General features: G+C 35.6%; 4 protein-coding genes and 1 long non-coding RNA gene across 9 annotated transcripts; 4 read left to right on the forward strand and 1 right to left on the reverse strand.

Moving 5' to 3' along the window:
* The first annotated feature begins 676 nt into the window (after nucleotides 1-676).
* Nucleotides 677-5648, forward strand: LOC109047826 (COP9 signalosome complex subunit 5). The gene is made up of 8 exons (XM_042714385.1): nucleotides 677-1023; nucleotides 1139-1373; nucleotides 2228-2356; nucleotides 2771-2836; nucleotides 2947-3032; nucleotides 3143-3254; nucleotides 4438-4586; nucleotides 5380-5648. Exons 1-8 carry the CDS (start codon nucleotides 887-889, stop codon nucleotides 5468-5470), a joined length of 1005 nt encoding a protein of 334 aa, XP_042570319.1. The 5' UTR covers nucleotides 677-886; the 3' UTR covers nucleotides 5471-5648.
* Nucleotides 5649-7438: 1790 nt separating this feature from the next.
* Nucleotides 7439-13088, forward strand: LOC109113437 (protein phosphatase 1 regulatory subunit 42). The gene is given in 10 exon segments (XM_042714386.1): nucleotides 7439-7888; nucleotides 8087-8201; nucleotides 8646-8819; nucleotides 9150-9316; nucleotides 9468-9555; nucleotides 9558-9608; nucleotides 10092-10208; nucleotides 11641-11758; nucleotides 12378-12509; nucleotides 12884-13088. Coding segments are annotated over 8 exon segments (966 nt in total). The 5' UTR covers nucleotides 7439-7888; nucleotides 8087-8201; nucleotides 8646-8687; the 3' UTR covers nucleotides 13045-13088.
* Nucleotides 13089-14475: 1387 nt separating this feature from the next.
* Nucleotides 14476-17253, forward strand: LOC109047835 (transcription factor 24-like). The gene is made up of 3 exons (XM_019065513.2): nucleotides 14476-15604; nucleotides 15904-16352; nucleotides 16577-17253. The coding sequence occupies exons 2-3, from the start codon at nucleotides 15945-15947 to the stop codon at nucleotides 16676-16678; spliced, it is 510 nt and encodes a 169-aa protein (XP_018921058.1). The 5' UTR covers nucleotides 14476-15604; nucleotides 15904-15944; the 3' UTR covers nucleotides 16679-17253.
* Nucleotides 17254-17944: 691 nt separating this feature from the next.
* On the forward strand, nucleotides 17945-22244 carry LOC109047847. 2 transcript variants are annotated; one of them, XR_002010825.2, is made up of 7 exons: nucleotides 17945-18094; nucleotides 19299-19402; nucleotides 19595-19648; nucleotides 19937-19990; nucleotides 21213-21284; nucleotides 21547-21606; nucleotides 21702-22244. It is a non-coding gene; the product is annotated as an uncharacterized LOC109047847 (long non-coding RNA). The 2 variants fall into 2 exon arrangements; XR_002010826.2 differs by having other exon boundaries at nucleotides 17946-18094; nucleotides 19299-19391.
* LOC109047819 (minichromosome maintenance domain-containing protein 2-like) lies at nucleotides 21546-26710 on the reverse strand. 4 transcript variants are annotated; one of them, XM_042714388.1, is made up of 14 exons: nucleotides 26570-26709; nucleotides 26208-26338; nucleotides 25986-26045; nucleotides 25706-25901; nucleotides 25510-25632; nucleotides 25187-25288; nucleotides 24562-24690; nucleotides 24237-24471; nucleotides 23951-24156; nucleotides 23678-23844; nucleotides 22942-23121; nucleotides 22503-22645; nucleotides 22026-22135; nucleotides 21546-21837 (listed from the first exon to the last, which is right to left on the reverse strand). In XM_042714388.1, the coding sequence occupies exons 1-14, from the start codon at nucleotides 26664-26666 to the stop codon at nucleotides 21683-21685; spliced, it is 2034 nt and encodes a 677-aa protein (XP_042570322.1). In that variant the 5' UTR covers nucleotides 26667-26709; the 3' UTR covers nucleotides 21546-21682. The 4 variants fall into 4 exon arrangements, 3 of the variants coding, with proteins under 3 accessions (XP_042570322.1, XP_042570323.1, XP_042570324.1); XM_042714389.1 differs by lacking the exon at nucleotides 26570-26709 and having other exon boundaries at nucleotides 26212-26336; XR_006153464.1 differs by lacking the exon at nucleotides 22503-22645 and having other exon boundaries at nucleotides 21641-21837; nucleotides 26570-26710.
* Between the last annotated feature and the right edge of the window lie 43 nt (nucleotides 26711-26753).

Genomic DNA, 26753 nt, shown 5'->3' on the forward strand with positions numbered 1-26753 from the left:
GCAATGCATTTTGGGAAATGTAGTTTGCGCCCGGTGAGTTTTTTTCCCCCTTCAGGAAAACAGAATGTGTTTTTTAAACGACAGAAAATCTAAATTTAATTAGTTTAAAATAATGTCAGTGTTTTTTCGTCTATGAAATTAATTTAAAATTTGATTATACCTTTTTTTATGTAAGACACATAAAAAGACTAATGTCTTCTAATTTTTACAGGAGCATATATTTAAAAAGTCCAAATTGCACTTTACATTTTGATGTGATGTAATGATATACTCACTGTGGCCTTTTTCCTTCACATTTGCAAATTTTATTTGTCCCATAATAGTAAATGGTAGTCTAAAATAATAATAAATTGTAGTCTTTCCGGCCATGTTTTTGAGATTAAAACGATATTCAATCAATCAATCAAGTAAATAAATAAATATGATACTGTACAAACATTAAAGAGCATCAATAGAAAAAATCCAATGTAACAAACGAGAGAAAAAAAAACATAACGTTACATAAAATAAACGTAATCGTAGAAACGTAAAAGGTAAAAATAATAAAAATAATAATAATATAAATAAACTAAAAATAAATAAAATAACTGACCATACGTAAATAAACAATAAATTAATGAATAAAATAAATTTACTTTGACTTTTATTTTGACACCAATATAATTCCTCAGTAACGCATATAGTCTCTAGCTTCACTCCGGTCGGAGAGTTGGTCAGTAAAGGGATACAAGCAGGAGCTTTGTGAATGATTGTTAAATGCTGCGTTTTAATTTTTAGATAAACTAAACGCTTGAGCTGTTGTCTAGTATTTTAAATCTCGTAAATCACAAGTGGTATTTAACATAGTTCGTCATCGTTCATCCGGAAATAAAAGCCGACTCTAGCTATGGCTGGCAGTAGCACAGCGATGAAAACATGGGAGCTGTCAAACAGCATGCAGGAAGTTCAGAGCATTGATGAAATATATAAGTATGATAAAAAACAACAACAAGAGATTCTGGCAGCCAAACCGTGGACTAAAGAGTGAGTTTACCACTCCATACGGATTTATTCCTCTACAAGAGGCCTCAATTGTTTTCGAATGATGAATATCTGTTCTTCATACTGCTTTTGTTTTGTTTTTGTTTTGTTTTTACAGCCATCATTATTTTAAATACTGCAAGATATCAGCTTTGGCACTGTTGAAGATGGTGATGCACGCCCGATCTGGAGGAAACCTGGAGGTGATGGGACTTATGCTGGGGAAGGTGGATGGAGAGACCATGATCATCATGGACAGTTTCGCTCTGCCCGTGGAGGGCACTGAGACGCGGGTCAATGCTCAGGCCGCAGCCTATGAATACATGGCTGCTTATATAGAGAATGCTAAACAGGTACACTGACCATACATTTTCTAAAATTCCTATTAGGCAAATAATACAAACAAACCCACACTTCGTTTCTAAATATAAAGCAGGTTGAGTGACTACATGTAATATGTGCACATCTAAAATTGTGTCACATTACAATACCATTTAAAATAAATAATTAAAGGCTCGATTGTGATTAAAAATATAGAAAAAAATTTCGAAAAGTGACTAGTTACAGGATTTAAAATATACATGTATTGTGTATGCTGTGTATTGTTTTTGTGATATGCTATAATGTTGTAGTATTTTTTTAATAATTTTTTTGTTTTTTTATTTATTATGCATTCAGTTTTCATGATCTAAAATTAACTGAGAGACTATATGGATTATTTGCACTTTAAAAAAATATTTATCACTTAAAAAGACCATTTAAAATGATTAAATGATTTTAAAATGGTACACATTTTAAAATAAATGGTGAAAAATCACAGGAAGGAACTAAAATATACTTGTGTTGTGTATGCTGAATCTTGGTTCCATATGCTCTACTCATCTAAAAATATTTTAATAATACTTTTAGAATTATTATGCATTCATTTGTCATGATGATATATTATTTGAGAGACTACATGGAATATTTGCACTTTAAAAAAATGTATTTCTCGCATCAAAAGACCATTTAACATGAATTAATGAAGGCAAAAATGTCATTTAAAATTAGTAAAAATCTTAAAATAAATAGTGAACAGTCACAGGAACTAAAATATACACTTTATACTTTCAGTGAGATATTATGCATTAACTTCCCATGAATGTCATGACCAGCATATGATGAAATATTAGTAATTCTGAGGCGCATCATTTTTGAATTCATTTAGGTGGGGCGGTTGGAGAATGCCATTGGATGGTATCACAGTCATCCTGGATATGGCTGCTGGCTTTCAGGCATAGATGTCAGCACTCAGATGCTTAACCAGCAGTTTCAAGAACCCTTTGTCGCAGTAGTGGTAAGTGCTGTTGAAAATGTTAAACTGGTTGCTTATTTTGCATTAGGCCTGATTTTGCAAAAGTCCTCTCTAAACTCTATTACCATCAATCTCTAAAGACAGAGGGGAAAATAGCTCAGCTTCGAAATTGTTAAAGTATCAGTTTAAATTCAGTAATATCAGTGATCCATAATTGACCCCTAAAATACAAATGAGTTTGGTGACATTTGTAGTGGTGTCTGATTAATGGCTGTTGGCTTTGTAACTAAATACATTATACAGTTTACCGTTGCTTTTGCTTATTTTGTGCTGAGGGCAAATAGCGATCTGGTGCTCATAACTTTCATTAGCGAAGCTTGGCAGCTCAGTGTTTTTATTTGTTATATTTGAACTGTTTTGCTTATTACAGTCCTTGTAATTTTTCATTCTTTTCAGATTGATCCCACAAGAACTATATCCGCAGGGAAGGTCAATCTTGGAGCGTTCAGGACATATCCGAAGGTAGGAACATTTTTTTAGTTTTTTGTAACCAACAGTATTTCATATGTGTCTATTCATTTATATATGAGTGTGATAAGATTTTTCATCACATATTTAAATTTTAATGCTAGGGTTACAAGCCTCCAGATGAGGGTCCATCTGAATACCAAACTATACCACTTAACAAGATTGAGGACTTTGGAGTGCACTGCAAACAGTAAGCTTTTTTTCCACACATACCTGTATTTCTACTTGGAAATTGATTTGATTTTATTGACTTGGCTTGAAAATATTGGAAATTTACAATAAACTGTTTTCTGCTTTTAGGTACTATGCTTTAGAAGTGTCTTATTTTAAGTCTTCCCTGGACCGCAAACTCCTAGAGCTGTTGTGGAATAAGTATTGGGTCAACACGTTGAGCTCTTCCAGCCTTCTGACAGTAAGTACTGTCTTTTACTAAAATTATTATATTTCATATAGGAATATGTGCAGAAATCCTGAATCTTGGGATTTTCTGAGCTATAGTCATCTAAAAATATTTTACTTATTGTTTTATAATTATACTGCATTCAGGTTTCATGGTCTTATATTAATTGGGAGACTACATGGAATATTTGTACTTTTAAAAAAACTGATTAAAAACAGTTTTTGAGTGAAATAAGCATTATTTATGGATCATTTTGACTATGCATAACTGATTAAAAACAGTTTTTGAGTGAAATAAGCATTATTTGTGAGTTCTGAAAAGAAATACAAAACCTGTTCTAATCAAAAGAAAACAAGTTGATAATATATTAAATTCAGTATTTGGTCATAATTTAGCATAATGAGATATTATGGGAAATTAAGTGTTTGGTAATGTTTTGGGATAATGATATATTATGGACATCACAAGTTTTTGGCAAGTTGTTAAACACTATACGAGCAAAGTCAGTAAGTTTTAACATTAACTAGCATTTTTGGGAAATGACCCGAACACACCTTGAGGGCTAATGAAAGGAAAGTATAACATTTATTGTTTATATTAAACTTTATCATTTTATTGATGTCACAAAATCTTCTCTTTTGTTTATATTAAAATATTCACAGTTATAATCTGTATCATCCTGAAAATGTTTTGTATTCTGAAGGATGCAAGTATTTTATGTGCAGGAGATGGATAATATCACAGGGGTTTGTTGACAACTTGTGCACATGATTAATATTTGTAGATGCTGCTTTTGTTTCCCTACCTATTTGTTTTGAAAGCTTGTCATTTTTGATTATGACATTCTGTCATGAGCTTTGTTTAATGCTTTCAATGGGCTGCAGACTATCTAAACTGCAGCCTCAGAGCTCTGTGTACCTGTCAAAAAATGTTGTCAGTGATTACGCTGTCACCACAGACCGAGACCTTAAGAGACTGAGTCTGTCTTTATTATGAATCCTCGTCTGGGCAGTGTACAACATCACCTTCTGCAAACTTTTGAGACCTCATTCAGGAGGCTTCAGCAAACAATTCAACAACCTACTGAATTGGCCATCTGTGGAATGCACGTTGTAAAGGTTTAAGTACTGTTGTGAAATTGTGCATTAACCTAGAGCAAGTGAAATGGTGGTGTTAATGGCTCTTATTCCTTCAGAATGCAGACTACACCACTGGACAGGTGTTTGACTTGTCTGAGAAGCTCGAGCAGGCAGAAGCTCAGCTGGGACGTGGCAGTTTCATGCTGGGCTTAGACACACATGATAGGAAATCTGAAGACAAACTAGCAAAGGCAACACGGGACAGGTAATACAATCCCTTTCAGTTAAATCGTATTAAATTTTCCCTTTCATAATATATTATCAATTATGGATAAGTGGAAATAAACAAAAAAGCCAAGGTAAGTTTATTTCCAAATATCATGCACACAAAAAAGTGCTTTATAGACAATCATAGTTCTAAATAAAATTATAAGTAGGTACTACATTTCGACCATGCTGAATTTTTTATTTTTATCATTAAATACATTTTAAGGATGCTAATTTTTTTTCAGACATTTAAGTAAATATAAAAATTAAATGCATAAAACTACATGAAAAAAAATGTAAAACAATGTTTTTCTTTTCCCATTATTTTATATATATACATACATATATACATATAATAAAAAAAAATGTAATAAATCTTTTAAAAGGTTGTTGTTTTAGACTTTTGGATTGAATACAAAATCAACTTTGTAAAGCTGGATAAAAATAGATAACTTTTTCTGCTTTTCCCATCATTATTTTTATTTATAAAAAAAGTATGTATTTATTTTGTTTAATTGATTCACTGATTGATTAATTGGGGGTAAATTTGTTTCTTTTGGGTATTGAGAATATAATACTGACTTCACACTTTTTTTCTTTATAATAGATTATTTATTTATTTGTTTATTTATCTATTTATTTTATTTAACATTTGTTTATATTTATTTTGTGTGAGCTCATATGTGACTTGAGAGTATGTTTAGGTGCAAGGGACCCCACTTTTTAACTTGTAGTGTATTGCAACTTTTTTTTTTTATATATTAAAAAAAAAATCTTTCTTTGTTTTTCAGCTGCAAGACAACCATTGAAGCAATTCATGGTTTGATGTCCCAAGTTATCAAAGATAAACTCTTCAATCAAGTGAACACATCTGCCAACTGAACATGGAAGGAACTGAAGTTAGATGACTTCACATGCAGTGTTTGCTTAGTTATATTTTATTTCATTACGATTCTGTTTTGAAAGATTTAAAAAAATTCTCCTGTAGGAATGTTTGCATCATTTATCATTTGTTTAAACAAAGAAATAAATGCTTTTCGGGTTCATTAGTTGACAGACATCAGGTGTTTTTGCTTCTTTTCTTAAACTTTGTCTTCAAAATATTGCATCAGATTTACTGCTAAAGTCTTGTCTGAAATTATAACTCGCGCAGCTCATCGTCAAAGCTGTCCTTTAGATCAAGACAAATGAGTTTTCCTTTGCGTTGTAAGTTAGCAGATGTTTGAAATGTATTCTCCTCTGGGTTCAGTGTGTAACACGGTACCGCTCCACTCCCATTTCCCACAGCTTGTGTCAAGAGCTGTAACAGCAGTATTCAACATTAAATTTAACAAAAACCACAGTGCTCCACAAGAGGTCATTTTCATATTTGCCAGTCATAGCATTACATAATGGAATAACAAACTCAACAGCCCAAAGATAAACATAGCCTGGCATGGCCACAGCGCATCTGTCAGGACGACCCTGTGCAGATTGTCTCTGTGTTGTACATAATCCTTCAGGATTCTGAGCGTTACGCTGTGGCCTGTCACTGATGTATCACAGAAACGGGAGCTTGATACAGTGGAGTCTATTCAGCTCTGCGTGTCTGTTCTTTATCGCTGCAGACACTCAGCGCCCGTGTGGTTTCATGCACACACACGTGCTTGCATTTTCTTACAGACAACAGTGCTGACTAAGTATTTATGCATTTTTTTTGTACTGCACATCATTGAGCTAATTTTAAGATTTTCTGTTATATTCCAGAAAGCATAAGTTTGTGCAGTTTGTGGATTTTGGCTTGTAGTTGTAACGAGAGAGTGTATATATATATATATATTTTTTTTTTTTTTTGCTCTTGCAGTGACGACCAATGTTTTATTCCATAGAGGATTAAATCAATTAAAGGAATAATTCAGCCAAAAATGATCATTTATTGAAAATGTATTCCTCATCAGGCCATCCAAAATGTAGATGAGTTTGTTTGTTCATAAGAAACAGATTCGGAGAAATTTAGCATTACATCACTTGCTCACCAGTAGATCCTCTGCAGTGAATGGGTGCCGTCAGAATGACAGTTTAACAGTTGATTAAAACATCGCAATAATCCACAAGACTCCAGTCCATCAATGAATGTATTTTGGCCAGAGGAAATGGTTAAAATGCGTGAATGATATATTTGTTTCTTAAAAATATGCAGCTTTCCACTTCAGAAGATGATATTGATGGAATTGAGTCTTGTGAATTACTTGTGGATTATTATGATGTGTTCATCAGCTGTAACTCTCATTCTGACAGCAAGCATGCATTGCAGATGATCCACTGGTGAACAAGGGATGTAATGTTAAATTTCTCCAAATCTGTTCAGATGAAGAAACTAACTCGCGTATATCTTCGATGGCCTGAGAGTGAGTACATTTTTAGCAAAATTTCATTTTTCAGCATTCCTCCATGTATAACAATACACGGGTCACTGCAGTAACTCAGCCCACCGCCCTTCTCTAGAACTGATATGCATTATTAGGGACAGCGGTTTGAGCTTGAAATGAGAGAGGGGAAATTTTAAGTTTTTCCAGCTGAAGCTGATAAACATGGTTTCTGATTTCAACATGTAAATGCTTAAGGGTCTTGTCTACTTTAAGCCTCAAGGGTGGCCCTAGGTTTTGGTTTAAACAGTTTTTCTTTTCCAACAATTGTGCTTCTCTCTAATCTTCTGCACACATGTATTTAATGTGTATGTGTATATGTATATATATGTATGTATATATATGTATATATATGTATATATATCCCTTCAGCCAAATAAGGAATGTTAAAAAAAAAAAAACCTTAATAAAGTTTGCGTAGGTTTAAGATTAAAATCAGAGACTTCGACCGTTCATTTGTCCTCTTCCTTTAATTAATTAATTAAGTTAATTACATCTTAAATTATTTGTAACAAAAACCTGCGCTAGCTTGGATTAATTACTAAAGCTCTTAGTAGTTTAACAAATGATTTTTAACAACATCAGAAAATAACTTTCACATTTTCACACAACAATACAATCGTGTTCTAAAATAATTCTTTACACAGAATTTAAAACAATTAAAAACATTTCACCATTTGTGTTGAGAATGAGTCGTGCCGCGTTTGAACTGCGCTTCGAACCCGCTCTGGCGCGTGCAAGATGACTTTGCCCTCGCTTTTCGTCGCCATGGCGACATCAGCTCTCGCTTCCTAAACAAAGCCAAGACAAGACGCAAAAGAGAAAGACTTTACAGCAGCAAAACACCTTGCGTTTATAGCTGACGACAGTTAATGCATAACTTTTGTGCATTAAGGTAAGATGGAATGCTGTTTCGTTTTATTTCGACTGTATCAGCTGTTCATATGTGCCTTTTTTGTTTGCATTTATAATTGCCAACAGTGGTCCAAGTTGCGTGTCTTTGTTTATTGGTAATAAGAGTGTAAATTTGCAATATATTGTTAAACAAACGGCAATATATTATAATGATTGGCAAACTGCTGTCTCCATCCAGGCCCCTGGAGTTTAACCACAGAAAGTTATTGATTTTGAGAGGCTCTCCATGTCATCTCCCCATAGTCTGCTGCTCTGAGATCAAGTGTAAAACCGACCTGCTGTCATGTGTTGATGTATGTATTCCCTTTACTTCTGTCCTAGTGTTCAACGTAAAGACAATACAGAGAGAAGACGGAGTAAAATATTGTCCTTTTTCAAGAAGGTCTTGTTACTGTAGGTCTGGCTTTATATAATGTGTTTATATAATACAGCATGCAGATGTGCAGGGTCAAGCTTACTTTATGATACTCTCACTTTATAATAATCTTAGGTCAGGTCATATGTCTATTTCACCTTTGGCCTCGTTCCCACTATTCAAAAAGAATGTATTTTGACAAAGGTTTAAGGGTCAATGCTGTCTCTAAAGTAGATATCATCAAAGAAATAATGGTTACCACATCAATTATACCTTTAAACCCCATTTAAAGACATTATAACCCTGATTAAAATCGATTTAGTTTTTAGTGTTTTTGGCTTTCTCATAAATCTCCCTCTTCCCTTGACATGCTGTGCTTCAGAAGAGAAATCTATCCTGTGATATTTTTGCACACTGAGTCATTATGGTCCATCTAACAGTGCATCTGATCGCAAAATCAAGCAATTACTCAAAAACCTGCAGAAGTGAATCTCTCCAGCAGTATCTGAAGAAACTGACCCATCTCAACTTCTCAAACAAAAGTATAGAGGACATTGTAAGTTTTGAGTTCATATATAGTAAATTCTATTTAATATTCTAGTTTCCACTAAATAAATATTCCGGTACCATTCAAATATTTGAGGTCAGTAAGATTTTTGGATGTTTTTTAAGATGCTTTTAATCAGCATAGATGCATTAAATTGAACGAAAGTGAAAAAATATATATTAGTCAAAAACACTTGAAAATTTATCAGTTTTTAATATATGGATATGCAGCCTTGGTGAGCATAAGAGACATCTTTTAAAAACATCAAATATGAAAATGATTAATTCCAAACTTTTGAGCAGTTTCTTTACTAATGATTTCCCCCTTTTTAACTTGTAGGATGATCTATCAATGTGCAGAAACCTCACAGTCCTGTACCTATATGACAACCAAATATCACAAATCTGCAACTTGGGGTTTGCCTCAAACCTTACAAACTTATACATGCAAAATAATAATATATCTTGCATAGAGAACCTCTCTTCTCTGCATAAGCTCTCCAAATTGTAAGTATATGAAAGTTCAAGCATATTAACACATTCCTGATTGCACTGAAATTTAAACTGTGACGTTAATGCTTTCCATTGAAAATATGCATACAGCACTACTAAAAGGCCATGAGTGTTAGCGTTAACTACTAATGTTTCTATATTTGAGGTTCTTGGGAGGAAACAGCATCACTGTGGTGGAGGGATTAGATGAGCTGAAAAGCCTGAAGGAGCTGCATGTGGAAGGTCAGAAACTACCCCGTTGACCCCGTGGCTGGTCTTTGACCCCCGTTCCATATCTAGCCTCTCTGTGAGTGGCTCATTGCTTTAACATTCACCTCAGTGAAAGCCTTACAGAAGGTGTTTCATGGTATCTACAATCTAGTGCACTTTATATTTAGATTGATATAGCACTGTGTCCTGTGAGTTTGCTGTCAGAATCAGATGAGAGACGTAGGACTCATGGACCAAGATGTGTATCAAAGCAGTTCTGTGCAAAATTTGATCAGGGTAAAAGAGGTCTCTGTGGCTGCCTCCTTGTCTGACAAATCAACAGGGAGTGTTTACTGCCAAGGCTATGGGAAAACAAACCAAAAGTTGGGAATTTTGTTTATTTTGATAATGAATGAAATTACAAGTGTAAGTGCACCCAATTTTTTCCCTGCCAAAAGATTCCTAAATGCTCTCCTTTTACTAACACAGTGAAATTTTCATTGGCTATCCAGAAGTGGGACTGGTTTTCAATTTAAAGTGAATTATTAATTATATTAATATTGTATTTGAATTATTTCAGGAAACTCTGTGCATTTTAAATATCAGTAAAAATAACATTGATGAAATATGGGACTTGGCCCCTCTCAGGAAACTGACCCATCTTTATGCTACTGATAACCAGCTACAGGACATACAGGTAAATATGATCTTCTCCATAAAAAAGATATTTTGTTCCGTTTAGACATGACAAAGTTGTATGTTTCTATGAAGTGTGAAATGATACGGGAAGAGCAGTGCAAAAACCTAATCCTACAAATCCTTCCAGCAGTCTCCAGACTTGCACAGGGTCAGAATTATTCAACAAATCAGCAGGCTGGTCTCCAGGGACAGCTTCTGCTGACAATTTAAACAAGCACAAGTTTTCCTCCTTCCTTAGTCAACTGATTTTACCTCTGAAATACACTGAGTGCCCCTTATAACTTCAGTCTTGTATTAAAAACCCATTTGAGCCAAACATTTAGTGAAACTAAAGCTGAAAAGTAACCTTTTCTGGAAAAGTGATTTCAGTCTATTGATATCACACATTCAATTACTAAAAAAATTGGTTAAGGAACACTTTCCGAACACCACTAGAAAAGCAGCTTGTTAACTTTGTCAAACAGCTCAAAAGACAATCCTCTCAGCAACTGCCACTGATAATAGTGATCCATGTGTCAGAGGAAGCTTTCATGTTTAGCAGATATCTCCTTTAATTTATACAACCCCTTTGCTACTATTGATTCAGCGGTGACAGCACCCAAAGGATCAATTCCTCCCTTACGCAGTTTGGTCCAATTCCAGAGGAAGCATTATGGATTTTTAAAATAGATTATGACAGGCAGTCAGCCGGGTGACAAATGGGTACTGCAGAGGCTGTTAGTGGCGCACGACCAGACAGTGCTGATAGGGATCGAAGCGCTGGTCAAATACAGGTTCATAACTGGCCATCATTAACCCAGTGTGGGACTGGAAAGAGCCCAGTCAGGAGTGCATTCAGCACTCCCGCGCTTTGGAGGGCAATTTGGCGCTGGGCAGTTCCTAGCCAAGCCCTCAGAGTGACAGACCTGACACCATCATTTATCAAAGCCTGAGACCGCGCGGCTCGCTGGGGTCCCGCTAGAGCTGATTGCACGCGGACTGAAAAGTGGAAGCACTTTAGTTGAGACAGGAAGGCAATGAACAATCAGAGCGTGTCCAGAGAGTATTCATATTTCCAGCCTGGATTAATGTGTCCTTAGATAAACATACACTGCAGGCAACATGCTTGAGGACTACTGCCCAGGGGAACTTGTTAGTCACGCAGTCCGAGTGACAGTATTTATTAAAACAAGCTGATGTCTTGTTTATACTTTTTGCCCTCTGATTTTTTTTTTATGCTCGTGGCCACTTTGTCTTAAATATGATGCTGTTATCATTTTTAACCTTGCACATCTTCTGTTAAATCTGCAAAATCTCTTTAGTGTTACAGTAGTTTTCTAGTATTCAGCAGCTTATTTGGAGAAGATGCTACTGTCCTTTACTGTGTCTAATAAATATTTTATTTTATACTGATTAAAAGTAAAATGTAATGCCTTTATTTATGCTTTCAGGAGATAGAGACAGTGTTCAGACAGTGGTCTCAACTGCGGTTACTGAATCTGAATAGAAATCCTGTGTGTCACAAACCCAAATACAGAGACAGACTTATAACTGCCTGCAGAATTCTAGGTGAGAAATAGCATAGCTAACTTGTGTTGACTATGGAGTCGGGCTGTCAAATTGATTAAAAATGCGATTATTCGCATCCAAAATAAAAGTGTGTGTTTACACAATTAATGTGTGTACTGTGTAATTTAAAATGTATATACAAATACACACACATACGTGTATATATTTAAGAAACATATGTATTGTATATTTTTATATTTTTTTATTAATATATATATAGGAATTTTTTTTTTATGTATATATAAATTAAATCATATATATTTTAAATTTTTGTATTTATTTATTAATTATATTAATGTATGTGTGTGTATTTATATATACATATTAAAAAACACATTTGACAGCCTATTTAAGATATTATTATTTATGGTGAAAAAATCAGTTACCTTCTGAATAACTCTGAATGACCTTTTTGTCCTTCATTTTGTAATTTAATTATTTTTTTATTCTTGTAATTTATTTTGTTACTTTATAAAATACATTTTTGTATTTATCATCTTTAATAACATTTCAATTATATTTAACATTTTAATTTACAGTTATTTTGTACTGTGTTTATGAATTTTATAAAATGATTTAGTGAAATGCATAGAAACGGTATGTTTTTCTTGATATTTAGAAGATCTTGATGGAAAACAAATAAATGAGCTGTCTAGGCAGTTTCTAATCAACTGGAAAGCTTCAAAAGATGCAAAGAAGAAACTAGATGATGGAAAAGACATCAAAGAACAAACCACAAATCCACTTACAAGTATGAATATTTGCTGCAATATTTTACAGTTTTCATTATATTTTTATTAAATTATTTACAATTATTTACATTAATGAATTATATAGACTTAAATTAAATGTTAAATATGTTAAGTATATGACTTTACATACTATGAAAAAAGTGCCCCAACTTGTCAGTTATTTCATTTACTGAATTCTGCGCTGAGTACATTGCAGTGACACTTTCATTTTGTTCTCTAATTTTCCAGTCATTTACAGTATCTTGAAGATTTTCTGTCTATTAACACATTTCTGCATTCTGCCATTGTATATCATCAGCATGTGGTTAAGTAAGCCTTGCATATCCCTTGTGTCAGTTCTATGACAATGTGTGACTTACCCATGTTTTGCTAGCTGATTTTCGCATGGGCCCCCAACATCCCTTTGCCCATGACCGCAGCAGCTCTCTGAGTAAGCCGTCAGAATATGCAAGCCCGGCGTTACATTTCGAGTACAAGGAGACAGCAGAGGATAAAAGGTATGAACAATCAAAATGTCTACTTCATGTCTACTAATAGACTTCCTTATCCTTTACATAATCTCGGGCCAAATGTAAATTTGTATTTTAATTTTAATATTCTATTTTATATTATTATTATTATTTTATCAAATACTTATAACTTATTTTATACTGAGATAAATATATGAGATAAATACTATCAGAGTAAAGTTGCAGGTTGCCTTCAGAGATGCTGGATAAATGCCTGCCATTTGTCAAATTCTAGGACTCTTATTTTCCCACACATGCAAATAAACAGCTTTCTCCTTTAGAACTGGCCTGAGGTTAACCGTAGTTCTGTGCTGCGCTGTATAATGTGACATCATCTACAGTTTCACTGCACAAATCATACCCCTTTGATGTCTGACATCCTAAACATGTTAATCCTATAGCTATAATTTCAGTTGATTTATCAGTGTGTGGCCTCTGAAATGCAGAAATGATTTGTTGATGTAATTACAATAAATATGAACTGAATGTTTCTGTACTTATAAATAAGAAAAAACTGTATTGAGCATGAGTATACTTATGTGTGAGTAATAGGAATGATAATGCTTAATGACAGTTGTTTAAAGCCCCAATTAGCTGTTTACTATATGTTATTACAGGGGTCCAGTAACAGACAGATTTTTTTTAACCGTGTGTGCCAGCATTTTATTATGTCCTTGGCTGTTTTTTACTATTAATACAAAACACAAAGGCATGAAAGTCAAAAAATTTTGTATTTGTATTTTGTATTTTGTAAATTTTGTATTATGTATTTTTTTTGTTTTTTTGTGGATTTTTGTTTTTTTTTTTTTTTTTTTTTTTTTAATTTTTTGGTGTTTTGGTGTGTTAAGAGGTATAGATGTTTAAGTGTTGACTGTGAGGATTTGGAAAATCTGAAACTACTGATTAAAAATGTGAATAGCTTCTCCATCGTGTAACAATATACTCTCTTTTACACTGCCTAATTTCCATTTTCATATTCTGTTTTAAAAGATAAATACCATCATGTTTTGTACATTATTCTTTAGGATGTAAAGATACATTAGGTTATATTATTCATTAAATATAATAAAAATATTGAAGAGATTTCATTTTTTTCCAGTTACATTATGTAGGAGCAAAATCTCAAATTGAGATTTTAGGTGTCAATGAAAATGCCTGTGAAATTGCAGACTACAACTGTAGTTTCATTTTCTGTTTTTAAGGTTTGATGATGCTTTTTAGTTATTTGTTAATTATGTCAGCAAACATACTTTTTGATTGTTTTGGGTATTTTCATGTTTTTATATTTTATTAATATGTATTTTATTTATCTGTTCAAGTATGGAGTATTTTAACAAATTAACGCTCCAATCTCACTGCATCATGATTTAATTTAGCTAATGAAATTATCTAATTTAAAGCATTAATTTACTAAGTAAAAAAAAAAAAGTCGTTAACATTAATTGTAGGCTAGATGTATCATTTAGATTAATAGCAAAAAAAAAAAAAAAAATATTGAGACTTCATTTCAACTTGCAAACTTTTTACAGAAAGCTTATCAACATCACACTGCGTTCTAGACTGGAACGGTAAATTAATATGAAATATAGAACTGATATTATAATAATGTTTAGACATACGCGCTGAGTACAGTAATGCATGAATGCAATTCCTGCGTATTTGGGTGAATATCTACACCAGGGTATAACCTCTGAAAGATGTAGAGTAATTAGACAGAGAAGCTTACTTAACCTCGTTTGCTCTGCTTCATAATTATTGGCCTGGAGGCAATACTGTTACTTCATCCTTACAAAAACAATGTTTATTAAGAACAGTCTCAGATATACGTTATGAATAATTCCGTTCATTAATTCTCCCACATCTCCGTTTGCGGAAAACAGTGATTAATTTAGGAGTCTCACAAGAATTTCCTCAAGCATGCCAGTTGATTGCAGTGTTCAGAGTTTATTTATTTGCTTTGTCCGAGGAAATGAAGCTGATGTCTGCGGCTCAAAATTATAATATCAATATACCTTTTAAAATGTTAAAGAAGAGTTAAATTGTCGAGAGCACCGTGCAGTTGATCTGATAGAATCTGTTTGGCAGCTTGAAAATTATTTTATTGTTGAATGCTTGAGTCTCACAAACCACATAATTTTTCACTAAACAAAGCAAATCAATAGGAATAAAGTATTTATTTCTTGAATAAACACTATTTCATATAATATTCAGAAGCTGTGGTTTGCAAAGCAACTCTGTGCGGACCAAAAAAATGCTGCCTCTGGCGTCGGAAAATGGACTGTGCCCTCCTACAGACCGATGCGAAGGGAAACCAGTAGAGAACGGCTCGAGTTGCCAGAGTTTTAAAGGCTTTTGATTAATTGCACCGGAGTGAAACACTTGTCAGCTCTTTGTGTTCCCCGATAAATTAGAGGCTCGGGAGACTTTACGCAGTCATTCAGGTGAGGACACTGCGTGTGCGCGGACATATATCCGTAGATTTTTGCAACGAGAGGGACTATTATTTTAAACACGAATTTTGCCGAGCTGTGGAGCTTTTCATGCACTGATGTGTTTTTAAGACAACACTTTTAACAATAATACAGGTAGGCCTATGTTTTTTTTACATTTTAATAACTTGTGACAGCTCATGACAATGCAACCTATAATTCTGTATGGTTGTATTAAAACTGCATGTTCTGGCTGAAATTATTTAATGACAGTCATAAACACTGCAGGCTTATTTTAGCCTATTTATTGTTTTGACATTGAATGACTCATACTGGCCATGAGATTTTTGGCTCACTTGAGGAAAAATGTTTTTACAAAAGTTTTGATGAGTGCATAGGCTGAAACCTGTTTTTGACATATTATTCTCAGAAAATGTACTGTTTTAACCATGCAGGTTAAGAAGTGATTTCAGTGGTTGGAAGACAGTCGATCCATATGGATGGCATTGTGACAGTTATGGATGACAGTCCAGCATCAAGCCCTAACTCGAGCCCGAGTCCTGACACGCTCTCAGCGGACAGCCGGCGCGCAGAGGCCCTGTCCCGCTCCAGGTTGGTCGCGTCTAGTGGCCTCGGTGGCAGAGGAAGACCCGGGGCAACCAACGCAGCGCGCGAAAGGAGTCGCGTGCAGACGCTCAGACATGCGTTCCTCGAGCTACAGAGAACATTACCGTCGGTGCCCCCGGACACCAAACTCTCCAAACTCGACGTCTTGATATTGGCAACCACATATATAGCGCATTTAACAAGAACCTTGCAAGAGGAAGGGATGGAAGAGGAAAACACAAAACAAACTGAAGCTTTGAACTCACTTAAGGGAGATGGCTACTTGCATCCTGTGAAAGTAAGTCGAATTATATTTTAGCATGAAATAAAACTTTAAAGCCGAAAATATAGCAAATGTGATATTTTATACATTTTAATTAGCCTAATTTAAAACATTTATATTTAGTCTTAAAAGTTATGAATAGGAGACTTTAAGGTTAGGGTTTAGTCTGTATGAAAATATCCACTTTACGCATGACAACAGTGGATTAAGTGTTTCTGTTTATCGCTTTTGTCTTTCAGAAATGGCCAATGCGTTCAAGATTATATGTCGGTGCCACTGGCCAGTTCCTGGGTAACTCAAATGAAAATCAAGGGGCATCTTCGTCATCATCTCAAACATAGATAGTTTGCACATAAGACTTTTGGAGGTAATGATTAAAAAATGAAGGTAAAAAATAGAGTTGTTGTTTTAGTAATTTTGTTGCAGTCTGTAAAATTTAACAAAGTTGTTTTACGCGGCAAATGAACCAGATTCATTGAAATGATTATCATTATTGTACCATATGACAAGTGAATATTGTGCATATTAATATATCCAAATGATTTTAAATATGTAAATAAGATTAAAATATTAAACAAATTGTGTTCTTTTTAACTGTGGGTTTCTGCAGTTCTGTACTTGTACTTTGTCTGAAATTCCGTGTGTTGGGTTAATGAGCTGCAATGCTTGAGCTGTCGCCTATGCACTTTCTGTTACAACATTTGCACTAAATGCATGTGTGAATAACCTAAACATTCGTCATGTGAAGTGGTCTGTCAGAATCGCAACAATAGCATCATCATCCCTTTTTCTCCTCCCTTCCCTCCTTCCTCCTTTTCATGTAAATAGCACATGTGGAATAGTAAATAAAATCATTCTTTAAAATTACACTGATCTCAAGTTTATTATTAATGTTATCGATGTTTTAAGAATATAAGCCCTTCACAATGTGCAATAGGCTAGGTAAGCTATAATGTGTTCCCAATATGAACTTTATAATTATACCTTGGTTTAAAATAGGCCTATTTGACATACACTGAACATTTTTAATATCGTAATATTTTAATTAATTTTTAATTATTGTCTTTATTTACAGTTCTAATATATCTCATGTGATGGCAGCATGCTGTGAATTTGCTCATGGAAATTTTTTTAAAAACCTTTAAAACTCTTACTAATGAAGTCACTGAAATCTGTGGGAAGTACTGAATAACTCTGTAAAGCCTTTTTAAACCCTCCAAGGAGGTTTAAAAGTTTAGGCTTTAGATTTAAAGTTTATATACCTGAGAGCATAGGCTACTATATTGGGCTAAATATGCGACTTGTTTTATTTAAATGTGTCTCTCTGTTTACTCTAATGTTTACTTTGAACTGAATATGCTTGAGAGACAAACTATTTGGATATGATTATTAAATGCACGGGTTTGTACTTTTTTTAGACGTTCAAGTTTTGTAATTGAAAACTGTTGGGAGCGCTCTAAATATAAACAAAAAACAAATTACTCTCTTGGTAGTGCTTTAAATATAAACGTGTCATGAACGAATGCAAGATTTAAGCACTTCCGGTCGACTGTATTTTATCGTCATAGACTGTATAAAAACAGTCTATGATAAAAACAGGTTTATCGCAAATCAGACTTCAGTAAACCCCAACACGCATGCGCTGCTCCTACTAGGACGTTCCCCTTTAAAACGTGAAGTACGCATGCGCCACATCCTTTCTTCCCAAGAGCGGAAGGAGCTGGTCACACATTTTACACGTTGCAGTGTAACTTGAGGTAAATGTACTTCGATTAATTATTGTGTTGATGCATTTTAACATAAGTGGAAGTATTATTGCAGATATTGGTAGAACTGTTCATGAGGTTAAAGGCTCGTGTAGAGGTTTTTGCATCCTGGTTTTGCCACGTGGTGAGTGAGTCAGCACATGCAAGAATAATTTATAAAATGCTTGCTACATCGTTCCGTAGAAGCACAATTAGTCTTTATTTACTGGGATTTGAAGCATTCTTATCTTATCAATCACAAACATTATCTGTGTCATATAGTCTCTCTATATCACATGAGTGGCATAAATGGGAATCCTTGCATTAACTTATCTGGATGGGTAAATAAAAAATCCCAGTAAATTTTACTTTCAAGTTCTCCTTTTCGAAATCGAATAATTCCTAAAAGTTTGGTTAAGTCTACGCAGGGTTTAAATTAATTTTAAACACTAGTTTTAGTTTGTCGTGTAGATTTATTAATGAGCATTTTTGCAATTACGTGGTGAAGAGACCTCGTATTACTCTTAATTTTGAACCCAAAGTGGATACAGATGTATTAAATTCCTTCTGGGAGTGTGTGATCAATATTATAAAGGCCACACTTTCTACACAAATTGACATGATTTTGCCAAATCATGTTGTAATCATGACCTATCCTAAAAAAGGATTTAAGTATCCCATGAGGACTGTTATAAATCATTTTGGCAGGTGAGTGTCCCAGATCTGGTGATAAATTGCTCCTTTGCCATTTGCTCTGCTGTCAGCAGGACTGTGCTCTGTCCGGCAAAGGTCTGCTGTCCCGTGTGTGGCCCAGCGGGTTTGGGAATGGTCTTTTATGACCTGGATTGGGTAATCAGGGCTTTGCCTCACTGGAGGTGCTGTGGTCTTGATAAAGGTCCTGACCTTGAGTTGAGCTAGCGCTGCCCATGCCTTTGTGCCGCTGTGGGAGGGTCTACTCTCAACCTGTGTTACATGTGCCTTTTGACCTCTAGTTCATCAGTCATCTTTTTGAGTTTTTTTTATATACTGGCATTTCCCTCAGCACGGCTTATTTGAAGCACAAAATCAATAGCTAAAACACAACATGGGTAATTGATGTTTTTTTAGGATGGTCTATTTTGTTGTTTCTTTTCTTGGAAGATTTTCCCTGCAAAGCAGAGCTGAAGCTTAAATTATATTAAATCTATCATTTTGTTGTTGTTTTTGAACCACAAAGGAGCCAGATGAAGATTGCTGCAGCCATTGGAAGGGATCATGGCATTTGCCACTGGAAATGGGTGACATGAGAAGTACAGATGAATAAAAACTGGTAATTTTAACGTATGTATAATAGCTTTAAATGTAATGCTTTTAATGTTTGTTGCTATGATGAATGTCACTTTTGCCGTTTACCCATCATACCAAATTGGGTTGCTGACACTGACTGTCTGAAGCAAGATCACAGTAGACTATCCAGTAGCCTGTTTGAGATTTTGCCAGCATTAAATTTATCCTTCTATTTTTCCCCACTAGGTCTAAGGATTACCACTAGAAAAAGGGTGCCCTGAGAAGTGCAGATGAAGACCGGTAACTATATATTATACACATTGTAATGACTTTAAATGCTAGTTTGTAATGTGAGAATTCTGCCTTTTTATTTCCTTAAGTGATAATTGTGTGGGTTTTGATAAATCCATGTTGCCATGATGAAGGTCACATATTTGCCGTTTACCCATCATACCAAATTGGGTTGCTGACACTGACTGTCTGAAGCAACTGCACAGTTGATTAACCAGTACCCCAGTTGAGATTTCACCAGCATTAAATTTATCCCCTTTTTATAATTATTTTTTTTTTTTCTCACCCTCATACCAGGTTCAGGGATTGCCACTGGAAAAGGGTGACATGGGAAGTGCAGATGAATAACTGGTAATTTAATAATGTGTACTTATTGTAATTGCTTTAAATGTGAGGTTTTTAATTATTTTTTTTAAAGGGGTCATATGATGCAATTTCAAGTTTTCCTTTCTCTTTGGAGTGTTACAAGCTGTTCGTGCATAGATTAGATCCCTAAAGTCTCAAACCCAAAGAGATATTCTTTATGAAAGTTAAGACTCGTCCACGCCCTCCTAAAATGCCTTGTTTAAACACACCGCCACATGTCTACATCACTGTGTGGGAAGATTTGCATAACATCGCCCAATTTTTACGCAAAGAAAGAAGGTGCAACTTTGATTCATGCTGTAGTATTGTTGCCGTGGAGATGCTGTGCATTTCACTGTGAAAGCAAAACTTTGTTTGGCCTTTCAAAAGAGGACACGACTAGAAATCAGTGGTTAAGCTGTATTTACAACACTGTTCCAGAATGGTTCAACCCAAATATTTGAGTGTGTGCAGCATATTTTACGAAGGACTGTTTGCCGTCTGTGCACAAAGGCTGTTTCTATAAAGTGGGGCAATTCCAACTTTGCAAAGACAGTCTGATGCTTCTGACTCGCAGCCTGTAAGTACGTTTTCATATTTAAAGCATTTGCCACTGATAATTCAAACGAGTTTTGAGCAGTGTAGACTAGCGCGATACACAACATGTAAAAAGACGGTATAAGTCATTATCAGTAATTATGTCTTCACTGGATGCAACAAATGCCTCGTTTGTAATTGGTTTTATTAGTTTTGTCTCCCCACCCCGGGTACTCGGCATCACAGGGGCGTAACATTTCCAATCACACACTTGAGGTATTCGGCCAATCACAACGCACTGGCCAATCAGAGTTCACCTCAATTTTCAGAATGAGCTTTGTAAAAAATCAACGCTTTTCAGAAAAGCCGGGACATAGAGGAGCAACAATAATGTACAGTATGTGGAAAATCTGTTTTTTGAGCCTTAAACCACAAACACATTGCATTACACCAAATACACAAAATAACGTTCTTTTTAACAACGTCATATGACCCCTTTTAAGTGCTAAGTATATTTGAGGCAAAAAGCTTGTTGCTATGATGAATGTCACATTTTTGCCGTTTACCCATCAGACCAAATTGGTTTGCTGACACTGACTATCTGAAGCAACTGCACAATTGACTACCCAGTACCCTTTTTGAGATTTCACCAGCGTTTAAGTTTTTTTTTCCCAACTTCTTTTCCTTCCAGGTTCAAGGATTGCCACTAATGAAATGGTGACCTGAGAACTGCAGATAAATGAAGAATGTTAACTTATTTTTGGTATGTTATAATGGCTTTAAATGAGAATTTGAAATATTTTAGCAGTTCAGCCATGTAATGTTTTATTTAAGTGCTAATTGTGTGGTTTGGAGGCAAAATGAATGCTTGTTGCCATGATGAATGTCGCATTTTGCCGTTTACCCATCAGACCAGATTGGGTTGTTGACACTGTGACTATCTGAAGCAGCCACACAGTTGATTACTCAGTACCCCATTTAAGATTTCACTAGCATTAAATTTGCCCTGATTTATCTCCCACTAGGTCTAAAGATTACCACTAGAAAAAAAGGGAGACCAGAGAAGTGCAGATAAATTAAGTCTGGTATGTTTATTTTATTTTTGTTTATATTTTTTTGGGCCATTAAAAATGTTGGTTTTCCTGTGTGTAATACCTTAATTTATTCCTCAACTGTGCAGGTTGCATAGGTTTGCACAAAATGCAAGATCTGCTTGCGGGATTCTTCCAACATGAGGTCCCTCTGGTGCAAGGAGTCCAGGTCACGGAGAGCACAGGGAAACACCGCATCGGGTGGAAAAACAAGCGCAGAGGCCCCTGAATTTCCAAGACAAACTTTTTCATTCCCAAACTCCGTATCATGCACCCACTGTAACAGGAGCTTGATCCTAACAATAAACTAGTAATGAAGTGCTAAAAGGTAAATGGGTTATGATCAAATGTACATTTTTAATTTTGTATTAATTTGTTCAGACTTTAGAAGAAAATTATTTTGGGGAACTAACCATGTTTTAGGGTGACTGAACTTTCACACAGCAGAACTGCAATGACTGCATCTTCCTCCAGAACTTGTGTTCTTAAACTGAGTTTAGCATGAGCATGGGCCAAAGCAATCCTGCCAGAACCAATAAACAATGTAATTTGTGCATAAATCATTTTTGTATGTTTGATGTGTTGCATAACCAAAGAGTTTTATGTAATTCCTAAATAAACCTCTAAATTTATTTATTTGCTACCAGTTGTTGGCTGCTTAGCTGAATATTACAGTCATGAATATTACAGTCTTAAAGACTTGTGTATCTCTAAATAAACTGACATGGTATTGTAAATATTGTTACACAAAGTTTGCTGACAGTCCTTTGGAAACTCTGAAAGTGCTAAATTGTAAAAAACTCTGCTACCTAGTGGTATAATACGGCAGTGCTTTGCAAAGAAAAGCAGCCATGTGTAGCTTGACAGTATGTTGGTTTTGTAGAACTTACAGCAGTTTGACAGAAGTGACTGAGACAGTGGATCTTTGTGCTGAGTCTGAGCGAACCCTGCGACTGGCAAAGTAATAGCTGTGGATCATCCTTTCAGCCTCAGGACTCATGTCCACCTTTAGTTCCCTTGCATGAGCCAATAGCTGGCAGAAAATACTCAAGTTTGGAAAAAAGACTTTTCATGTAACTGAGACTAACCACATTATGTAAGTTACTTCTCTAAATGTTTCAAACTACTACTGGTAAAAAGTTTGGAATAAAGCTTTGTTTTCTAAAAGTTTTTCACGAAAGCAGTTATTTCATTAAAATATTATTTTGTGAAATATTACCATTTAAAAGAGTTGTCACATGATCTTTCAGAGGATCATAAGTCGGAATGCCGATCAGAATAATTTTACTAAATGAATTAACTTTTGATCTGAAGTGTGCACTGACTGACCTCTTTATAGTCTTGTGTGGTAAACTGCATACATGCTGGATATAGGGGCTCTTCTGGGGACATGGCCTGTCTCAGGGTATGCACTGTCATAGACAGGAGTGGATGATTGCTGCTTGTCTCTCGACACTGGACTACGAGTCCAAACAACTCTGCAAGCTGAAGAGGAACTGAGCCCATTTCCTGCATTTATATAAAAATTTTAATTACTGTAAGATAAGCAGATGCTGCAAAACCATGACTTCTATACAGAAGCACTGATGTAGTACTATAAAATAACACTAAGTCATTGTTTAGACAGTTTGGAGTAACTGGGATTTGGCAGCTGACACAAATAAGCAGTGTGTGTGCGTTCAGTTCAAGCACATCTGAGGGAATGACATCAAAACTGAACCGATACATGGCCTCCGTCTGCTGTACACCTGAAAGACGTGTTTCCCTTTTTCAGTGTGCAAACATGAAGATATGGGTCCTTATTATTTTAACTTTAATCGCAGGGATTAATTTAAAACTAAGCACAATGAGGAACTCTCCTAAAATAGATGGCATTGTCTCTGGTTCCTGTTCCCAAATAAAGAAAGAGATGGGGTCATATGTGAAGCAGAGCTGCATTCCTTCTACATCTGATCAGTCCTATGGTGTGTATTTTATGCTTATAAAATTCCCAGAATAACATTCTCATCTTATTTCCAGAAGAAAAGCTACATTTGACTATAAATAAGATTTGATATGAACCCACCACAGAACCCAGCACCACATTATCACATCTGGCTGTCCTCTTGGAGGGAGAAGCCGCATCAGCTAGGGCCCAAAAGTTGCACTGGAGTGGGAAGGAGAGGTGCTGGTCCATATCATCACCATATTTCTTGCCAGGAATGAAAACAGACACAGTTCTGCTTTCGAGAGCTGAGGGGAAAAACAGGTTTGCTTTGCTTGATTGCTTAAAATGCATGCATAATGTATTCTATCTTGTGCCTTCATCTGTGGTAGAAATAATTTAAACAACTGGCACCAGACTGAAGCGAGTCCATCTTGTCTTTCTTGTAGCATGTGAGATCTCCCAACAGACAGACACCTCCAGATGCCAGCAAAGCTGAACCTGCATGGATGTTGGCAGTACCGGCTCCATGTTCATCTCTAGATAGAGATGCCAACAGCTCTCCTGTCAGCGCATGATGAATGCCACGCGAGGCCAATGGCAGGCTATATCTCATCAACCTGTGAATGAATATGCACATAATATGCATCATATTTTGATGGCCATTATCTAAAGAGACGTGCATTTGAAAAACCCAGACCTGTCAATGATTAGAGTGTCACTGTTAAGAGCAAGCACATCCAGGTGATTGGGAGAGTCTGGATTATCTTCAGTTTGCACTAAACTAAGAAGAAGCCCCAGTTTTAATGTGTTGTAAAGTCCAGGTGGGATCACCGATGAACCAAATGAGTTGGCTACAATGGCAGCAAATCTCCATGGGGAACAGGCCGAGGCTGTCTGAAGGCTCTGGAAGTTGTTGCTAACCAGACAGGGGCCTGTGAGCGGCAGTCAGGAGCAAATGACTTTGACATTCTGTGAATATGTATGGTTGTATTTATACCATCAAAGTCAAAACAAGACTTTACATTTGGGGATCCACGGTTGGATACTGCAAGCCTCTACGCTCCAGGTTACATTGGGCCACTGGTGTACATGAGCGGGAATCCCCACAACTCGGTACAGATGGCCGATTCTCATGGAGTTACACAGTTCATCTAATTACATTAAGAGAAACAAAACAATGACAGCTTAGAGCGGGTCTTCACTTATTATTTGAGAAACATGTTCACCACCAACATAACTGCCAAGAGAAACACTGCAGGCTTTTTTAAACAATGATTCCACTATGGGTTGTAGCAACTAATGAGGGTACCTTACATTTATTAACATATATGTTCAGTAACTGGAGCCTGACGTATTGAATTCCAGACTAAGACTAGGTCAACACAATATGCTAATACCATCCAGAGAATCTGTGGTCTCTCCAGTTGGCTAACTGAAAAATATTATTGAAGGAGACAGGAACACCCAATCTGATACTGAAAGACACTGTGCGTGAATGTGTTTCAGCAGTTTATTAATTTGAGAGCTTTGCTTCAACATTATGAAAATCACACTAACTGGATTATTTCCTAATGGTTAGTTAAAAAGATTATTTGCAATAGCATGAGAAAGAAAAAGGGGTAATTTAAGATTACAACAAGCATTTACCTCTTAGAAAAAGGGTGACAGATTGATATCTTAAGGAATCAGCATCATGAACTCCTAAAACATCCACTGCTCTCACATGAATGAGCTCAACTAGCTGTTTATCTGTGGATTAAAAAGCATTTATTTGAAATACAAATATTTTGCAACATTATAAATGTTGTTAATGTCACTTTTGATCACTGCATTTATTCCTTTCCGAATAAAAGTATTCATTTCTTTTAAAAATCATATGACTCCCAAAATTTTGAATGGCAGTGTATAAACAATAAAGTTTATTAAACTAAAAATGCCATTAATGGTTTTTTTTACTAATGTTGTCTCACCCCCTAAAACCCTGGACTTCATATCCTCTTTCAGCGGAGAAGAGCAGAGAAAGCAGGTAAAGTCACTCCTAACTGTGGCAGACTCTGTGGCTCCTGGTGCATGAACTCTGATATGATGAAACCCTTTGGACAAATTGACAAATCGTGTAGGACAACGATTACAAAAATAACCCATAATGTTAATAACGTTACCTACCTCTAGAACAAGGGCATTTCTCTTCTGAGCAGAGAAATCTGGCTCCTTGTGTGTATTTGGTGACACGTGTCATGGCAATTACAAGGCCCTCCAAAGCTAAGGGTCTCATTGGACCATACCCACGGGGAAACTCGGAGAGATCCAAACAATAGTTGGGAAAAGGTGGCAAGTGGGTTGGCTTTAAAACAACATTAACCTATACAGAACATATATATATATATATTCTCACACATACACATGAAAAAAAGTTAAATCTGCGTTTAATTAGGCTGCTCCTTACCTGGTTTTCTGTTTCTATGTGGTCAATAAGTGACAGTGTTTTTATAGACAGATAACAAACCTGAAAAATAACCACTGCACTCTTAGTTATTTGTTTAAATACAAATTTGATGTATGTTAAGCACAATAATATATATATAGCACTTTCACATTTCACCAACGGAAAGCTGTATTTGAAAGACTAATAGGTTGGGTATTTTGTATTTTTATTTGTTAAACTCACAGACTGAAAGAGTGAAATGGCTTTGACAGGGTCGTGCAGTACACAGTCTCCCAGTGTGGCGTTCAGTTCAAGCACATCTGAGGGATTTACATCAAAACTGAACCGATACACGGCCTCCGTCTGCTGTGCACCTGAAAGACACGTTTCCCCTTTTCAGTGTGTAAGCAGTCATGAAGATATGGGTTCTTGTTATTTTAATTTAAATGTAATAATCAACTTAAAATGTTAGATAAAACCGGATGTGGACCCCGGACGTGTCACGTCCTCAAGAGCTCCAGTTCACTGAGGTAACTTTACGTATTTAATGTAGAAGTAACTAACTAATTAACTAACGAATAAGGCATCCAACTTTATAAACAAACCTTTAAAGACTTTACAGTCTTCAACGAGTTTACTTAACCCACCACTTCTGTCTAAATAAATGATTATAGCTTCTTTTAGGGAGAGGAGACCATCCATATCGCTGATTTGGGCGGCTGGCTCTGGAACTGGGCGGGAAGCTCGTGCTCATTATAATATATGCAAATGAGATGCATCACGCGTGGG

Source organism: Cyprinus carpio, chromosome A24 (assembly GCF_018340385.1).
Source record: "Cyprinus carpio isolate SPL01 chromosome A24, ASM1834038v1, whole genome shotgun sequence".
NCBI lineage: Eukaryota > Metazoa > Chordata > Actinopteri > Cypriniformes > Cyprinidae > Cyprinus > Cyprinus carpio.

Bases quoted from the DNA above. Each gene is read 5' to 3' on its own strand.
- LOC109047819 (XM_042714388.1), bottom strand. From the start codon at position 26,666: ATGGATGGTCTCCTCTCCCTAAAAGAAGCTATAATCATTTATTTAGAC. The intron at 24,157-24,236 runs GTCTGGGTTTTT...ATTCATTCACAG, and splicing joins GACACTCTAATCATTGACAG to GTTGATGAGATATAGCCTGC. The intron at 22,646-22,941 runs GTCAGTCAGTGC...ATTTTCTGCCAG, and splicing joins CCACACAAGACTATAAAGAG to CTATTGGCTCATGCAAGGGA.
- LOC109047826 (XM_042714385.1), top strand. From the start codon at position 887: ATGGCTGGCAGTAGCACAGCGATGAAAACATGGGAGCTGTCAAACAGC. The intron at 3,033-3,142 runs GTAAGCTTTTTT...TTCTGCTTTTAG, and splicing joins TTTGGAGTGCACTGCAAACA to GTACTATGCTTTAGAAGTGT. The intron at 4,587-5,379 runs GTAATACAATCC...TTTGTTTTTCAG, and splicing joins GCAAAGGCAACACGGGACAG to CTGCAAGACAACCATTGAAG.
- LOC109047835 (XM_019065513.2), top strand. From the start codon at position 15,945: ATGGATGGCATTGTGACAGTTATGGATGACAGTCCAGCATCAAGCCCT. The intron at 16,353-16,576 runs GTAAGTCGAATT...TTTGTCTTTCAG, and splicing joins GCTACTTGCATCCTGTGAAA to AAATGGCCAATGCGTTCAAG.